Source organism: Garra rufa, chromosome 9, assembly GCF_049309525.1.
Source record: "Garra rufa chromosome 9, GarRuf1.0, whole genome shotgun sequence".
Classification (NCBI taxonomy): domain Eukaryota; kingdom Metazoa; phylum Chordata; class Actinopteri; order Cypriniformes; family Cyprinidae; genus Garra; species Garra rufa.
The window spans coordinates 8,471,541-8,490,630 of NC_133369.1; the positions used below are offsets into that span (position 1 = coordinate 8,471,541).

A 19,090-nucleotide genomic window follows, 5' to 3' on the forward strand; every position below is an offset into this window, starting at 1 on the left:
TGAGAGTATCTTTAATTATGAGACGATTGAATAGCAAACTTAACAGTACAGATACGTTAGGAAATAATAAAGGCTAATTAACCCAACTAAGAAACAATGATTACCAACTTAGACGACCAGCGCACATATTAAAACTACTTAAACAAATGTATAACGGTGAATGATTGCAGGGGGGAGATAAGAAAAAAGCATACCTTTATTGGTCCTTCACATCGCCAGCGCGGTGATTGGCCGAAATTCTCTGCTCTCTGAACAGGGCCTGCCTGCCGCTGCCTCACAGATGCACAAATCACTTTTGCTCCACATTTCACGGAGTATATGGTGCAAAAGTGAGAGCGCGCGGAACTTGTCATTTGAAGGCGAAAAATCTGCGTTTGAGACTCGTAGCAGCAGATTCAAGCAGTTGTAGTAATTGGACTTGCGATTATGTTAGAAAACTATCCAAGAAAAGTAATGCATTTGTGATCAGATATTCTACAAGTTTGCAACTCTCATTGTATGGATTCACATATTAATTTGCGGGTGTGTAAAATTTGTCCGTGACTTCACATTTTTGATACGGGTGTGCGAATGCGTTTTGCACCATATTCACTGCAGCAACTGTACAAAAAATGTGAGCGTACGAGTTTCTTCATGTGTGATTCGTAGAATCGGATTTGTGCACCTGCAGTGAAGAATGTGTGAAGGTGTAACTGTTGTGTTGTGTTTGTAGGAGAGGAAAAAAATCTACAAGTTTACAACTCCTAAAAAATTTTTCTCTGTGACTTCAAATTTATTGATACACATGTGTGGGTATGCTCTACAGCTACAAATTCCGCTCGCACATGTGTTCAGTAGTTTTGCACCAAAAATACCTTCATACAAGTAGCTCATGCATCAGAAAACCACAATGTGGGAAATATTTTTCATATGACAGTTATAATATACAGTTTTATAAAATGCATAATTATTGAAACAACATTGCTGACTGTCTCTCATCGACGGCATCGTTTCTGTAAGAGGAAGTAAACACTTACCTGCGCACGTTTACTATCTGTATAAAAAAGTTCTCGTTACACCTTTTTTATTTACTTTTAAAATTGTTTTTAATTTTTTATTAGTACGCTATCTTTATTTAGACTCACCTTATGAGTAACTGTATGTATTTTACAGTCCAAACTGCGAGATCATTTCTTTCCTGATGTGTTGAAGGTGGAGCTATTTTGTCCCTGCCTGATTCCTGTCAATGATTAAATTTCATAGTTCCTTGTTTAACTTGAAATACAAAAAACACAAGTGTAGTTAGGATATCATTTAAGACATAAGACACACTGTTGACACTGTAAACAAAAATAAAGCCACAACATTAAAGACAATCTTACATGTATGAAACAGAGGCTCATGAATGAAGTAGGCAGCGCAGTTTTCAATGAAGCTCCGCACTGTGTGAAAAAAAATCACATGATCGAAGATTCACTTTCTGTAACAATCATTTGAAAGTTCCGCTGCGGGTCTAAACTTTCCAAGTACGTTGACAGTGGTTGGTTTGGTTTTCCGATGATTGGTTGAATTTCGAAGAGTGTAGGCTACACTGTACTTTTTGGGTTATTCTTTGAACTTTTGATAGCGCCTCTGAATAGACATGGTGATGGAAAAGAAAGAGGGGGAAATATATTTCAGTGTTTTGTGTTTCCAGCAAAACCTTTGCGTTCTCTTGCAGGAGAAGGCTATCGCGGTCATATAGGCTACATTTTTTCCCTCTCATCTGAGAGAAAAAAAAAATCTCTATTTAGATTTATTTATTGCAATTTAAAAATAAATGCATTAAATTTCCAGGCTTAACGGTTGTTGTAATTCTTATGAGGCAGCAGATGGCGTTGTTGCCCATGATTCAAGGCTTTTTTTATTGCAGAACTTGCTTTGAATGTTTTGCCTGTGCAGTCAGAGGTTCATTAGGCATCATTGCCTAATTGGATTTATTAAGTTACTTAAAGAGTATAAACCCACACAAAAACTTTTAGGCATGTTTTCTATTTTTTTTTTAAATCTACAAATTCTTATTTTCCATATTGTAATTTTAACTTGGTTATCATCAGCTGCTATTAGATAATCATAAGGATTTTAATGAAATCAATCTCTGTTTTATGTTTTAGAAGAAGATACTTTTTTTTGAAAAACTATACTTATCCTAATGGTTATCTACAGTTGAGGTCAAAAGTTTATAACTCCCTTTCGGAATCTGCAAAATGGTAATTATTTGAACAAAATAAGAGGGATCATGCAAAATCCATGTTACTGTTTTTTTAGTACTGACCTGAAGATATTTCACCAAAAAAGATATTCACGAATTGAATTGATAAAAAAAAAAAAAATGACCATGTTTACATAGGCCTACTCTTGAATCTTAATACTGTGTCATTTCCTGGATGATCCACAGCTGTGTGTTTTTAGTTTGTTTGTTTGATTTGTTTTTGCTGTTTAGTGGGAGTTGATGAGTCCCTTGTTTTCCCTGAACAGTAAAACTGCCTGCTGTTCTTCAGAAAAATCCTTCAGGGCCCACAAATTCTTTGTTTTTTCAGCATTTTTGTGTATTTGATCCCTTTCCAGCAATGACTTGTAATGCTCTTTGGGTTCAAGGTGACGGTGATGACCATTATTCCTTCATCATGAGACACTGTCAGAGACATGCTGCAGATGGAAGTGATGGACTTCAACCTTCCCACAAGATAAAAACAAGAGAAACAAGTAAGGCTCATACACCAGAAAACCTCAATGGCCCAAATGACAGTTACATAAATTCCTAACATTTTGTTTCCCTTTGACAAACAAGATTTTAAGAAACACAGTAAACTCATACTCACCTTATGAGTATTTTTGAGCGCAAACTGAAGATTGACTATGATCTGATTCTGATCTGTTGAAGGTGGAGCTGTTTTGTACCTGCATTGAATCTCATGTTTCCTTTTTGTTCCTCTTGAAATTTAAAGAACCAGAGTCTATAGTCAGGGTGTAACTGAAGACATAATAAACACTACTGATATTATAAAATATTAAGCCACAACACAGCATAAAAAGATCTCACATCCACAACTAAGTATTCTTGTCATCAGTTTTTAAGTTGAATTAAAAACATTGTTGATTTTATATCTTATGAAACTTTTTATGATTACCATTTCTTCATAATTAATTTTTCTGCAATCCACTTTGAATAATATTTATGTTAAACCTGGCGTGCCTTATTTTACACCTTCATTCAATACAAAGAGTAAATTGTCACAGTCTAGTTGGTTGAACTGAAAACAGTGTAGTGTCATTTTCTAAGCAATGTAGTGTTTAATTCTCAATAACTTTTTTCCTTCTGCTTTTTGGTGAAAAAGACTTTTGATTTGAATGGAATAAATTGCATCTACTACAAAATGTTCCTGCACTGCAAAAAATGCTTTTGTAGTTTTTGTAGTTGTATCCAGCCAAAATATAAAAAAATTCTTAAATCAAGAAGGATTTTCTAGACAATTAAAAAATATTTTCTTGTTTTCAAAAAAAAAAAGTGTATTTTTGCTTGAAACAAGCAAAATAATCTGCCAATGGGGTAAGAAAAATAATCTTGGGTAACACTTTATAATAACTACACACTATTAATCATTTATAAAGCATTATTCCTATATTAATAGACATTTGTAAGCAGTTTATAAATACAGCTATATATGCTTTATTCTTGTTTTATAAGGATCTGTACAATATGCTTAATTGTATTTTCATACTTTATTAAGGATCAGTTAATCATTTCTAAATTAAGCATTACATTATTTACAAACGGTTAGTTAGTAGTTGTAAGTGGTTCATGAGATAATTTAGAAAGTGTTAATAAACTATTTGAATGCACATTTATACATCTTATTATTCAGACATATGTTAACAGTTAGTCAGAGTGATAATAAATGCTTTAATAACACATATTCCTACTGTAACTCATAATTAATTCAGGCAGTTATAAAACATTTACTAGCTGTCAGTTAATGGTTTTTGTGAGCTCATCTAAAGTGAGGACTATTTATGCCTTGTAAAGTGTTAATAAGTTGAGTTTTACCATTTTGAAATCAATTCAACCGTTCTCCTATGCTATATCGGTCTTATAGGATTCAAAGATTTATGCTAAGCTATGCTAAAAGTGATATCGCCTGAACAGGAGAACGACTTTTGTAAACACTTTGTTCTAGTCATTTATTTAAACAAAAGCAGTCACAACAAAATTGAAAAGGCTAATACAAGGTAACACCCAGGGTCTGTAACACATAAAAATCAACACCACTTTTCGGTAACACCACTTTTGTAAATGGAAATAAGTGTTTGTAAACATAGCTGCGGGTAGCAATACCGGGCCAAGCACTACAGAAGCAAGTATGGCAGCAAGCATCAGACCAACTGCAGCAATGTGTAATTAAATGCATTTTAAGGTGATTTTAGTCTAATGGCTGAAAAGTAGAACCATTAGTAAAATGATGTAACGGTTCATCACTTTCAACCAATTGGTGGTGCTGTTATCAAACTGACACCATGTGTTTGGTGTGACGTTTAGTGGCAATATGTCAAAGCTTTGCAGAGAAACAGCCTCAGATGCACTTTAGAATCATGCCAGCAAATTTATTGATGCATTAAAAAAAAACTGGTTCGTCTACTGACACAAAATTCATAAATGAAGATGATTCTGAGTCTAATTAGTAAAAATCGGACCAATATTCTAGGAGGAGTTTGAAAAAAAAAACAGTAAACAGGAAATTTGGCTGATTATGGCATAATTGGTATCATATGGCATAAATGTTCTCAGCATGACCCAAGGAATCTATTAAGATCAAACCCATGACAATATAGGCAGAACTAATCAAAAGCTATTATCATTCTTAAAATTTGGATATAATTTTTTAAACACAAGATGGCACTGCCTTCACAGTTCACTTTGGCAAGCTCTAAAAATTTGTTCACATGTTATTCAGAAACAGTCTGACTGATCAACTTGGTAACTGACATGGTCTGAAGACGCTAATATTGAATTTTTGTGCAAATTGGAATCGGAAGAAAAAATTTAAAGAGTTTGCACAAACATAAGTGCATATTTGGAAAAGTGGAGGCGCTAGAGGGTTTGAGTTAGAGACTCCAAATTTGCTGTGATTATAGTTGAAAATGTTCTGTATGTTTGTGCCAAATTTCACCACTTTTTACCATATATGGTTCAGTTGGCTGCTTTTGACTTTTAGAGTGGAAAAAGATAACGGACATTAAGGGATATAATAGTTGCCTATGCACCTTTGGGGTTTTGACTCTAAAAAGAACATTAACTGATACAATAGGTGCCTATTCAACTTGCCCCTAATTAAACATATAATTCATTACTACAGTGTTGCAAATGGAGGAGATCTGCTTTAAATAATTTCACAACGGACTTTTCATGTCTCTCCAGCAGTGGCGTCTTCCAGGAGTGGCTTGTGAAGTTCTGGAACCTCCACCGACTGCAATCAAACATTAAAAGACAGAGCTGTTCACTGACACTATCATGATTACAGTGGATTTGACTGATTGATTGTTGTAATTGTGCTGATGATACAGTACCTTTACATCTTTAAACAAAACCTTTCTATTCAAAACACAGAAACTGATCGTCACACAGAGCTGAAGGACCATCAACATTATCATCATAATGTCTAGTCCCCTCTTGATAATCTACAGGTGGGTAAAGAGAAGAGTGTCAACTTATTCAAAGGAAAATCATGCATAAAGCCTGTAAGACATTTAAATCAATAAAACACAACAGCTCCCCTTTATGTTTTCCCTGTCCCTTTTGAGAAAACCTATAATTAAGCAAATCATATGCACGACTTTTTGTGGTGCTTTTTGAAAAGGAACTATTTCTTAAACTGTGAGTATGTTTAGAAGGAGATTTAATATGCAGTAGTTTTACACCATCTTAATAAAATAAAAAGAATCGTTACCTCATTCTTCAGACAAATCTCTATTCTCCTTCTTTCATCAGGGGAAGGCGTTCCATAACCATAATCATGACGTGAATAATAATCGCAGGTTCCTCTATAGTCATTTTCACCATTTGCAAGGTCCACTGCATACACCACAAAAGTTATGAAAGCCAATGCAAAATTGACTCCATTTATGGTCATCCCCATTATCATCTGTAAAACAAACAATATAAAACATAATTGTACGTGAGTGTATGTATGGAAAAAAACTTGCAAAACTGCAATTGGACCTCTTTTGACCTTGTCAAAAACACAAATGTCTTTAAAAGACACTTACCAGAGAAGAAGTGGGAAACTTGACAGCAAGAATACACACAATTCCAGATAAAAGTAACTATAATAAGCAAAAGAAAACAAACAAACACGTATGTGCATTCTTTTGTTTTTCAGATTTTTAACATATAAAAAGCATGTTACTTTTTGACATGCATTGCACTACATGATTAAGAAACATAAAAGAAGATCAAAATAGACCTAAGTCTTACCACACTTCCGAGCCAAAAGGGACCTTGGGCTGTTGCATACATGCTAAAGTAAAACCTGGCGCATGTAAACAAAATCCCCACTGCAATATTGAGGACACCAATACACATCTGCACAATCTATGGAACAAGAGAACAACAGTTAAGAAAATACCAAGTTGACACAATGGCATTTGTGCTTCAATGGAGAAAAAACACACAAATTTGTCAAAATGTTTTGGTCATAAATGGCTGCAATGATTTGCATTTTAATAAGATCCTCTATCAATCAGCAAGATTTTTAGTTCACAGGTGTCTTAAGCAGGAGATTAGGATCACTCTCTTAAAGGGTATAAAAGACACCTTTCCGCAGAAGCAATCAATCAATCTAATTCCAAACTCTCCACCACTGCCAAGATCAAAGAGCTGTCCAAGGATGTCGGGGACAAGATTGTAGACCTACACAAGGCTGGAATGGGCTACAAGACCATCGCCAAGCAGCTTGGTGAGAAGGTGACAACAGTTGGTGCCATTATTTGAAAATGGAAGAAACACAAAATAACTGTCAATCTCTCTCGGTCTGGGGCTCCATGCAAGATCTCACCTTGTGGAGTTTTAATGATCATGAGAATGGTAAGGAATCAGCCCAAAACTACTTGGGAGGATCTTGTCAATGCTCTCGAGACAGCTGGGACCATAGTCTCCAAGAAAACAATTGGTAACACACTACGCTGTGAAGGACTGAAATCCTGCAGAGCCCGCAAGGTCCCCAAGAAAGCACATGTACAGGCCCAATGAACATATGAATGATTCAGAGGAGAACGGGGGAAAGTGTTGTGGTCAGATGAAACCAAAATCGAGCTCTTTGGCAACAACTTGCTGTGTTTGGAGGAGGTGGGATGCTGCCTATGACCCCGAGAACACCATCCCCACCGTCAAACATGAAGGTGGAAACATTATGCTTTGGGGGTGTTTTTATCGTCAGGAGACAGGACGACTGCACCGTATCAAAGGGACAATGGACAATGAAAATGGGTTGTGGAAGGGTATTCCAGCATGACAATGACCCAAAACACACGGCCAAGGCGACAAAGGAGTGGCTCAAGAAGAAGCACATTAAGATTCTGGAGTGGCCTAGCCAGTCTCCAGACCTTAATCCCATAGAAAATCTGTGGAGGGAGCTGAAGGTTAGAGTTGCCAAACATCAGCCTCGAAATCTTAATGACTTGGAGAGGATCTGCAAAGAGGAGTGGGACAAAATCCCTCCTGAGATGTGTGCAAACCTGGTGGCCAACTACAAGAAACATCTGACCTCTGTGATTGCCAACAAGGGTTTTTCCACCAAGAACTAAGTCATGTTTTGCAATTTTGGGGGGTCAAATACTTATTTCGCTCATTAAAATGCAAATAAATTTATAACTTTTTTGAAATGCATTTGTCTGGATTTCTTTGTTGTTATTCTGTATCTTACTGTTCAAATGAACCTACCATTAAATTATAGACTGATATTAAATTATAGATAGAATTTCTGGTCAGTGGGCAAAAGTTCAAAATCAGCAGGTGATCAAATAATTTTTTTACTCACTGTAACAAAAGCACTGAATAACAATGGATTTCACAACTACTACTGTAAAGTTTCCTGTAAGCACCATTGCAAGCATCCACAAGCAAAAGGAACATCAATCCACTATCAATCCACCATGGGCAAGAGCTTCTTGCAAGATTTCTGATCAGAAGGTTAGTCATAAGTGTTGCCCAAGAGCCAAGGAAAGACTAGGAGGAGGCAACTCTAAATAATAAACTATGGAAGGCTCTACTGAAGAAGAAAAGGCATGTTGAAGCTTGTTTGAAGTATGAATCATTTGGACAAGCCTGTTAATTACTAGGAGAATGTTGTCTGGTCAGACGAAACAAAGCGAACGTTTTGGCATTAATACCACACGCCATGTTTGGAGGAAAAATGGCTCTGCATATGACCCTAAAAATACCATACCAGCAGTTTGGAGATGGAAGCATAATGGTATGGGGTCGTTTCTCTTCTCATGGTACTGGCAAAAATCATATAATGATAATAATAATAAAGAAATGCTGAATGGAACCATGTACTGGAAAATTCTTCAGATAAGTCTGTTGCCATCTACCAGAATGATGAGGATGAGACACGGAAAATAAAGTTTTGGAATGACTCAGTCAAACGTAAAGCCAACAGGGCATTTGTGGACAAAACTGATAATCAACATTCAGAAGAAGTCCACCAGAATATTCAAGATTTTGAAGTATGTTCATACAGGAAGCACCTTAAAGCTTACGTTCAATTTCTTCTCTGTGCCGTTTCACTTTACTATACATTACTTTTTTAATTGGATTGTAATATTATGATTTCTCTATCTGTGTAGATTTCCTCAGTTAATACCAGTGACAAAATTTCATGTGAATAGCTGCATTGAAACTTATTTCCCTCACTGTACACTCTTAAAAACAAAGGTGCTTTAAAAGGTTCTTTACAGCAATGCCATAGAAGAACCATTTTTCATTTCATAAAGAACCATTTAGTCAAAGGTTCTTTAAAGAACAATCCCTTTCTTCCCTTTTATAATCTGAAGAACCTTCTTTTGTGAAACAGAAAGGTTCTTAAGATGTTAAAGGTTCTTCATGGAACCATTTAAACAAAAAGGGTTCTTCTATGGCATTGTGAAGCACCTTTATTTTTAAGAGTGTAGGTGTTTAAAAACTGAAATGTTGTAAAAACATTGTAAGCATATTACATGGAATGTTTTTTTTTTAGGTTTTATCCACAGTATTAAAAATCACAAGACCTGGAAATATCCGAAAGGTATTTAAAAAATAATGTAAACGTCAGACTCACTCCAAGAGCTGTGAGGAGATCCTTCAGCTTCCCTTGCATACCTTGAGATACAGAACACACTGGATTGTAGCACAGAAAACCCAGAATCTCACAGAGTACAGGCCATTTGCTCTTTGGGTTTGAGGTGACGGTGATGACCGTCAAACCTTCACCCTGAGACACTGTCAGAGTCATGCTGCAACACTGAACAGATGTGGTAGTTAACAATGGCCAAACCTTTTAGACTGCAAGAAACAAGAAAAACAGAATCAGTTTTTATATATTCATCTTCATATACTTAAGAGAAAAATTAACTTTATCAATGGACTCAAAATTATGTTTTTTTTTTTTTTTACTTTTATGATAGAATCTAAATTAAATATTACACACAATATGATTATCAAATCAACATGTAGGAGGAAAGTAGTTAAGGCGACGAAGGCAGTTTAACCAGTTTATTCATTATCCTTAACATTCTTGTCTTTTTAAATGTTTTGTTTCATTCATTCAATTGTTTTTAATAATCTTGAAACACTGTGTTAACTTAAACTCACCTTGTGTGGCACGTCTGTGAGTCTCAGTCCAGATGAGTGAAGATCGCACAACTTTTTTTTTTTTGATTTTTCCTGTCAGTGACTTCCTTAAATCTCTAAACAAGTATAACAGGAATGTTGTTCATGATTTAATTACAGTTTCGTAACGGAAGATCTAAGCAATATTGTTAATAATATAAAATTTCAGGCTACTTACCTTTACTTCGCAATGTTGAGAATCATTCAAAAGAAAGATTTTTTAAAGGGTTTCAGGGAGAAACTGAAATTTAACTCCTGTAAATGAATGCTTATTTTATATTATTCATTAAGCTTATATTAATTCTGGCCCTTATTTAATTAGTATAGCATTTCAGATGGAAGGAGATTGGCTTTAAAGGATTTCACTACAATACTGAGAGACAAAATTTCATTCCATTACAAGCAAAACTAATAATTTGATTATTGATCATCTTGTCATGCAGCACTGAAAGTGTTGTCTTCCATGAGCAGCTTGTTAAGTTGGGGATTCTCCACTGACTGCAAAACTACAAACAAATATGAACACACAAAGCAGCTTTCTGAATTCTACATATACAGCCTAACCAAAATTTATTCAGACACCTACAACATTTCTCACATTATCACAGTTTATTTGCTATAGTTCAAAAATGGTGATAAAATGTGACAAGAACTCAGAGTTAAACTGTGCCAGAACAAATTCATCTTGATAAGTCAGATAACTGATAGAAAGGTATGTAATAGATGCAACCAAAAATTCATTGTTCATGTATGACAATATTTACACAACTATCTTTATTTACACAAAAAGTTTGCATTAGCAACTAAAAAAAGAATACTTAAAGGTGCCATAGAATGCATTGAAACAATATTTTAAATTATTCTCTGATATCTACATAGAAGGTATGGCTTAGGTAAGGGCGGAAATTCTCCAGAAACGGTTTTACAAGTTTTTATAACCCTAGGAGTTGTCCTATTTGTTTATTGAGTTGTTTATTTGGAAAGTTCATGAATAATAATGGTGAGCTCTGCTCTGATTGGCTGTTTCACAGAGCAGCTCATTTCAGTCGCTCACACAGCAGGAAAGAAACACATGGAGGAAAATATATATTTAATCATGGAGATGGATCGCTATTAATATGCGGGGCACTGAAACTGCCGTTTTGAATGTACGATCACTTTTTTCTTTCACTTTTGCGATTTGTGATCACACATGCTCTGTGTAACATTATAATACAGCGACCATACTTACCACACATTTGACAAGTTTAGATGCTATCAGCAGTGCTCAGAATCTGCAAATCATTCGCCATCGTCCGTGCAGTCATCTCTCCTTACTGTTTATGTGGTAAGTGAAATCTTATGTACTGCAATGTAACAGGCTACTGCAAGCAAGAAGCTAATCATGTCCCTTTAGTGGCTCGCCTTATTTTATCAGAACACCTTATTTGTTTTCCATGCCTATACAGACACCAACCCACCCCTGCACTTAACATCTCCTGCACAACCTGGAACATAACATTTATTCCTGTGATCTGCCATTTTCGCTATTGTCCTCGCTTTGTTTTTCACAATAGCCTAGCTGCAGAACGTCTGATGAGACTCTATGCAAATGTTGGGGGCATAACTATTAATGATCTTGACTATAATGTCATAGTTGGTGTTATGTTATGATTGGCGTCTTTTGCAAACACCAGATTTATATAACAAGGAGGAAACAATGGTGTTTAAGACTCACGGTATGTCATGTCCATGTACAGAACTGTTATTATTCAACTAGGTAAGGTAAATACAGTTTTCCATTCTATGGCACCTTTAAGCAAAACAAGTTAAAACAAGTTATACCCCACTGTATAAATAATGTTTGGGTATATGTCACAGCTCACTTTATTTTGCTTTCCTCACTTATAAATGAACTATAGTGTCCTGTATATAGTATGTCCTGTGTATACAGCGAAGTAGAGTTTAACTTTTTGTTAATGTTAAAGGTGCCATAGAATGGAATACTGTATTTACCGTGACAGAGTTGAATAATAACAGTTCAGTACATGGACATGACATACCATGAGTCTCAAACACCACCATATATAAATCTGGTGTTTGCAAAAGACCACTGAAAAATAGGTCAATTCCAACATAACACAGACTATTATGCAATAGTCCCGATCGTTAATAGTTACGCCCCCAACATTTGCATAGACCAATCATCGGTAAATTATAATGTTACACAGAGCACATACAATCACAATAGTGAGAATAAAATGATAGTGCATTCAAAACGGCAGATTCAACAAACCGCATATTAAAAGTGGCTAGAGCTCCATAATTAAATATATATTTTCCTCCATGTGCAAGCTATTGAGATGAGCAGTTCTGTGAAACAGCCAATCAGGTCAGAGCTCATCATTAATATTTACGGACCTTCCAAATAAGGCAATAACAGACCATTTCATTCTAGGGAAAAATCCTAGGGTTGTAAATGGACTTGTAAAACCGTTTCTGGAGATTTTTGCCCTTTTCTGTGCCATTTACCTTCTATGTAGATATCAGAGAACAATTAAAAATATTGTATCAATGCCTTCTATGGCACCTTTAAAGCACAATTATTTGTCTTAAGTTTCTTTATTACCTTTAAGTACCAAATGGTTTAGTCCATTAGTCCTTGGAATAAAAATTCTAAATAAAATTTATACTGTTCAAAACATCTTTGAGGCCCTTTTTCTGAAGTTGACAAGTTGTCTCTTTTACAGTTGTTAACTGCATATAATTATATAACTATATTAGTTTTAGTTTTTTCATTGTTGTACAAAGGAAGTCTTAATAGTGAAGCTAAAAAATTAAAACATGAAACGGGTTGATGCCAAAGTGCTCCAGGCATTTATTTTTAAATAAGCAGTCCCAAAAATAACAACAAAACTGAAAAATAACACCCGCTAAGTTATATGTATAGAGAGAAAGATCAATGATAACACTTGTTTTTTAAAGGTAAAAAAACATGTGTAAGTAAACATGTAATTTAATTGTGTTACAGATGGAGGAGATCTGTTTTAAATAATTTCACCACAATATTGAGTAACCAAATTCCATTGCATTACAAGCACAAAGAACAACTTTGTTTTGTGTTTATCTGGTCATGCAGAACCAGCAGTGGCATCTTCCAGAAGTGGATCCTCCATCGACTGCAAAACCAAAAACAAACATGAACACACAGAGCATTTCTCTGAAACTCTTGTAATCACCATAGATTTGAGTGATTGATTGTGGTAATAGTGATTATTATTAGTGATACAGTACCTTGGCATCTTCATCCTTCTTGCACAGAGCTTTTCCAGTCAAAACACAGAAACTGATGCTCACACAGAGCTGAAGGACTGATAGCACTATCATCATGATATCTAGTCCTCTGAAGATGATCTGGGTGGGTAAAGAGTAGAGTGCCAAGTTATTAAAGGAAAATCATCCATAAAGCCTTTCAAACACATTTAAATCCAAACACAAGAGCTTTCATGTTTTATTTAGAAACCCTGGGAAAAAGCCCATCATATGGATGACTTTTTATGCTGCTTTTTGTAGGCTCAAAAGAACTTGAACTGTGAGTATGTTTGGAAAAAGATTTGATATGCAGTAGGTAGTCTTAACACCATCTAAAGAATAGAAAGATATTTACCTCACTAAGATTCCTGTAGTACAGACACATCTCAGTTTTCCTAATATCTTCAGGTGTAGGCGTTCTATAACGATTACCATAGTCATTATAACTTGGATAATAGTAATTGTAGTTGTCACAGTATACATTTGTATGATCAATTGCAAGGTCCACTGAATACAGCACGACAGCTGTGATAGCGAAGGCAGCACAGACTACATTCAGAATCATCCCGATTACCAGCTGTGAAACACACAAAAAAAAACACATATATATATATACACACACACACATACACAGTGGTGTGAAAAAAGGCGGCCCCCTTGCTGATTTTTGAAGGTTTGTCACACTTTAAAGTTTCAGATCATCAAACAAATTTAAATATTAATCAAAGATAACACAAGTAAACACAACATGCCATTTTTGAATGACGTTTTTTATCTAAACCCACATGGCTCTGTGTGAAAATGTGTTTGCCCCCTAAATATAATAACTGGTTAGGCCACACTTAGCAGCAACAACTGCAATCAAGCGTTTACGATAACTTGCAATGAGTCTATTACAGAGCTGTGCAGGAATTTTGTCCCACTCATCTTGGCAGAATTGTTGTAATTCAGCCACATTGGAGGGTTTTCAAGCATAAACCGCCTTTTTAAGGTCATGCCACAGCATCTCAATAGGATTCAGGTCAGGATTTTGACTAGGCCACTCCAAAGTCTTCACTTTGTTTTTCTTCAGCCATTCAGAGGTGGCTTTGCTGGTGTGTTTTGGATCATTGTCCAAGTTCACTTCAGCTTGAGGTCATGAACAGATGGCCAGACATTGTCATTCAGGATTTTTTGGTAGACAGCAGAATTCATGGTTCCATTTATCACAGCAAGTCTTCCAGGTCCAGAAGCAGCAAAACAGCCCCAGACCATCACACCACCACCATATTTTCCTGTTGGTATAATGTTCTTTTTCTGAAATGCTGTGTTACTTTTATGCCAGATGTAATGGGACATACACTTTCCAAAAAGTTTTTTGTCTCGTCAGTCCACACAGTATTTTCCCAAAAGTCTTGGGGATCATCAAGATGTTTTCTGGCAAAACCGAGACGAGCCTTTATGTTCTTTTTGCTCAGCACCGGTTTTCCTCTTGGAACTCTGCCATGCAGGTCGTTTTTGCCCAGTTTCTTTCTTATGGTGGAGTCATGAATACTGACCTTAACTGAGGCAAGAGAGGCCTGCAGTTCTTTAGATGCCTTTTGTGACCTCTTGGATGAGTCGTCGCTGCGCTCTTGGGGTAATTTTGGTCGGCCGGCCACTCCTGGGAAGATTCACAACTGTTTCATGTTTTCGCCATTTGTGGATAATGTCTCTCACTGTGGTTCGCTGGAGTCCCAAAGCTTTAGAAACAGCTTTATAACCCTTTCGAGGACTGATAGATCTCAATTACTTTCTTTCTCACTTGTTCCTGAATTTCTTTGGATCTCAACATGATATGTAGCTTTTGAGGATCTTTTGGTCTACTTCACATTGTCAGGCAGGTCCTATTTAAGTGATTTCTTGATTGTGAACAGGTGTGGCAGTAATCAGGCCTGGGTGTGGCTACAGAAACTAAACTCAGGTGTGGGGGGCAAACACTTTTTCACACAGGGCCATGTGGGTTTGGATGTTGTTTTCCCTTCAAAAAAAAAACCTTCATTTATAAACTGCATGTTGTGTTTATTTGTGTTATCTTTGGTTATTATTTAAATTTGTTTGATGATCTGAAACATTAAAGTGTGACAAACATGCAAAAGAATAAAAAAAATCAGGAAGGGGGCCAACACTTTTTTACACCACTGTATATGTATAATGTATATATATAGCAAACCAACAAAACTAGAACTGTCAAAAACACAAATGCCTTTGATAGAATCTTACCAGACAGGAACTGGGAAACTTCGCTGAGAGAATACACAAGATTCCAACTACAAGGAACTGTAATAATAAAAAAAAAATTTAAATAAAAAAATGTAACAATGATACTTTTCTTTTTACAGGCACTGCACAATATTAATTGATTTATAAACATAAAAAAGCATCAAAATTAAACCTGGCTTACCACACTACCAATCCAAAAGGGTCCAAAGGCTATTCTAAATATGTTGTAGTAAAACCCGAGGCATGTAAACACAATACCCACAGCAATATTGAGAACACCAATTATCATCTGCACAACCTATGGCACAAGAGAACAATATAGTTAGGAAAATACAAATACAAAAAGTTGGTACAATCATGACACTGTAAGTCAACCAATCGAATTTTTGCTGTCAGTGTGGACAGCAAACATTTTAATGTTATAAGTAAGTATTTGCACAATGTTTACAAAAAGTTTAATATTTTTTTAATAAATGACATTCAGTTGCATAGGCTAAAAAAAATTGCAACTACAATGAAATTTTTCCAAAACTAATACTTTTAATCCAAAAACTACACAGATATTTCAATAATTTTGTGTTCTCTCACAAAAGTATTGCATTCCCCCCAAGATACTTTGCGCTTGCTTCTAAATAAAGTTTTCCTCTCAAAAATCATCACAAATTTTTTCCGCCGTGGAATAAAACAGGGAACAAAAAGTAATTAGGACTTTTTATCTTCACAATTTATGTCAAAATTTGATTTTTTTTCCCCTCACAATTCTAAGGAAAAAGTATAAATTGCTTAATATAAACTCTGACTTTTTGAATTCTGACTTTCTTACAAATCTGATGTTCTATGTCAATTCTGACTTTTTTTGTTTTTGTTTACGCCACAAAATAAAAGAAAATACAAACAATTAATTGCCACATTTTCTCTTGCAGATCTTACAAGACTTATTTCCTCACAATTGTGAGGTATATTGCATAGGTTTTTAACATAAACAATAAAAAAGGTAATTGTGACTTTTATCTCAAAATTCAGATTTTTCTAAGAAAAAATTAATTGCAAGATATACACAGCAAAAAATGCTTTTCTTACTTAGATGTTTTGTCTTGTTTTCAGCCAAAATTCTTAAAGTAAAGTAAAAATTATTGAAAATTATAAAACAAGCAAAAATAACCTGTCAATGGGGTAAGAATAATAATCTTATTTTCTGTTTGAAATAAGATTTTTTGCTTGTTCACTTAATTTTGACTTTGTTTTTTTCTGAAAACAAGAACATCATTTTACTTGTCTAGAAAATCCTTCTTGATTTAAGAATTTTTAGATATGTTGGCTGCAAACAAGACAAAAAAGTCTAAGTAAGAAAACATTTTGCAGTGTAAACTTGCAGATATAAACTAAAAACTGAACTGTGATAAAAAATTCAGAATTGAGAGAAAAAACCCTTGATTGTGTCAAAGTTTCTTAGGTGAACACAAAAGTTTGGTAAGTAAACACTGTGAAAAACAGTTTAGAAAGTGCATGCAAAAGTATTGAAATACATTTTTTTCCCATTTTACCAACACCATGTCCTTTTAGCGGCTCCAGGTGTTTTTAAAAAGTTTTTAATTCATTGTACTAACATAATCTAACTCAGGGGTTTTTCTATCCAAAAAACTATTCTAAGTATTTGAAAATCACAAGACCTGAAAATATTAAAAAGTATTTCGAAATTAATATAAATGTCAGACTCACTCCGAAAGCTGTGTGGACATCCTTCAGCTTTCCTTTCATACCCTGAGATACAGAACACACTGGACTGCAGCACAGAAAACCCAGAATCTGACACAGTACGGGCCATTTGCTCTTTGGGTTTGAGGAGACGGTGATGACCGTCAAACCTTGACCCTGAGACACTGTCAGAGACATGCTTCAGCGCTGAACAGATGCAGTAGGTAACAATGGCCAAACCTGTTTGTTAACAGCATGAAATAAAAAAGAACAGCAAATGATCACTATTGCAGGAGAACCGGTTTTCAAGTACATATCATAATATCAGGAAGAAAAAAAGAACTTAACACTTTAAGTAGACTCAAAAAAATTCACAATATGTTTGATTATTAAAACAGCATTTGTTGCCTATATAAACGTTTTTTATGTAGGTGCCTACATGAAAGAGCAGTGGAAAAATACACCTGCACTATTATGTTTTTTATAAGGAAGTTGTGGTGCAGGATGTTTAACCACAGTTTGTTCATTATCTTTAATGTTTTTTTAAAATTCTCTTTTACTTTTGTTTTGTTGTTAACTATATTCAATTATTAATTTTAATCTTACGAAACATTGTGTTAACTTAAACTTACCTTGTACGTCTGAGTCGCAGTACAGATGAGTAAAAATGAAAAGACTCTGTGGGTTTTTTTTTTTTTTTTTGAGGGTGGAGTTTTGATTTTTCCTGGCAGTGACTTCCTCATAAACTGTAAACAAATAACTGTAAGGAATGTTGTTCATGACTTGAATTACTGTTTAGTATTTTAGTTAATAGTAACTAATGTTACTTACCTTCACTCCACAGTGTTGAAAATCATATGAAAGAAAGATTTGAAAAGGTTTCAACCAAGTTGAATCTAAAATGTGGCTTCTATAATTAATGGACTACTGTAGACATGTAAACAGCGCCATCTATCTTTGTATATTTGTATTACTGTAGTAGAGCGAAATTGGTTCATATAGGCCTACATATGATGTTTTTAAAAGGTCAAAAAATTATTAACAAATTATTTGGCTATAAACGTGTTAAGGTATAGCCAATTCTTAATGCGTAGTATTTTATGTAGTTCTATCTGCACCAAAACAATATTTTCCATCGTGCAGATCAGCCTTAGCTCATGTTTTAACTCTCCAAAATATGAAGTAAATAAATAAAATGTCATGAGTATTTGTAATCACTTACACAAATAACTACTAGTATAAATAGAACATAATTTGTACTTAGTGTAAACGCATTTACTGCTATTAGTACTTCCCCTGCCTTTATGTTATATCTGGTTCACAAACCCTCTTAAGGATAAAACTGTTGTCATGTAGTTCAGAAGCTTCAATAAAGATATTCTGTTTTATATAATGCTGATGTTTTTTTGTTTTTTGTTAATTGCATGTCAGTGGATGGGGGAATCAATTTGATCCCAACATAGGTCACAACAAAATTTGTACAGACTTTCCAAAACACACCTATGCACCAAAACTTGACCCTAAATGAGAAATATTAACAGAAATTCATGAAAAAATTAATTAGAGCTGCAAAGCAATTAGTCACAGTTAATTGATTCATGTGTATATAAATACACACACACACACATGTTGGGTTTACATGTTTTATGGGGACATTCCATAGGCGTAATGGTTTTTATACTGTACAAACCGTACTTTCTATCGCCCTAACCCTACCCTACACCTAAACCTAGCCCTCACAGGAGATTGTGCAAACTTTTACTTCCTCAAAAAAACTCATTGTGCATGATTTATAAGCCTGTTTCCTCATGGGGACCTGAGAAATGTCCCCACAAGGTCAAAATCTACTGGTATTCCTATCCTTGTGGGGACATTTGGTCCCCACAACGTGATGAATACCAGGTACACACACACACACACACACACACACACACACACACACACACACACACACACACACACATATGTATATATATATTT

At 35.0% G+C, this 19,090-nt stretch overlaps 2 protein-coding genes across 2 annotated transcripts in view; both read right to left on the reverse strand.

The window, feature by feature from the left end:
* Positions 1–9,506, reverse strand: part of LOC141342812 (uncharacterized) — a 13,712-nt gene extending 4,206 nt beyond the window's left edge. The window contains exons 1-3 of the mRNA XM_073847366.1: positions 9,333–9,506; positions 6,491–6,607; positions 6,283–6,339 (exon numbers count right to left, since the gene is read on the reverse strand). Coding sequence (XP_073703467.1) covers positions 6,283–6,339; positions 6,491–6,607; positions 9,333–9,506 — 348 coding nt within the window. The remainder of the gene's footprint in view (positions 1–6,282; positions 6,340–6,490; positions 6,608–9,332) is intronic.
* Positions 9,507–12,716: 3,210 nt separating this feature from the next.
* LOC141342811 (uncharacterized) lies at positions 12,717–18,161 on the reverse strand. The gene is made up of 7 exons (XM_073847365.1): positions 17,743–18,161; positions 17,135–17,350; positions 15,597–15,713; positions 15,416–15,472; positions 13,530–13,751; positions 13,157–13,276; positions 12,717–13,041 (listed from the first exon to the last, which is right to left on the reverse strand). The coding sequence occupies exons 2-7, from the start codon at positions 17,306–17,308 to the stop codon at positions 12,994–12,996; spliced, it is 738 nt and encodes a 245-aa protein (XP_073703466.1). The 5' UTR covers positions 17,309–17,350; positions 17,743–18,161; the 3' UTR covers positions 12,717–12,993.
* Between the last annotated feature and the right edge of the window lie 929 nt (positions 18,162–19,090).

Excerpts from the sequence above, each read along its gene's own strand:
- LOC141342811 (XM_073847365.1), bottom strand. The coding sequence starts at position 17,308 with ATGTCTCTGACAGTGTCTCAGGGTCAAGGTTTGACGGTCATCACCGTC. Across the intron at positions 15,473-15,596 it reads CCTTTTGGATTGGTAGTGTG|TTCCTTGTAGTTGGAATCTT; the intron begins GTAAGCCAGGTT and ends TTATTATTACAG. Across the intron at positions 13,042-13,156 it reads AGAAGGATGAAGATGCCAAG|TCGATGGAGGATCCACTTCT; the intron begins GTACTGTATCAC and ends TTGGTTTTGCAG.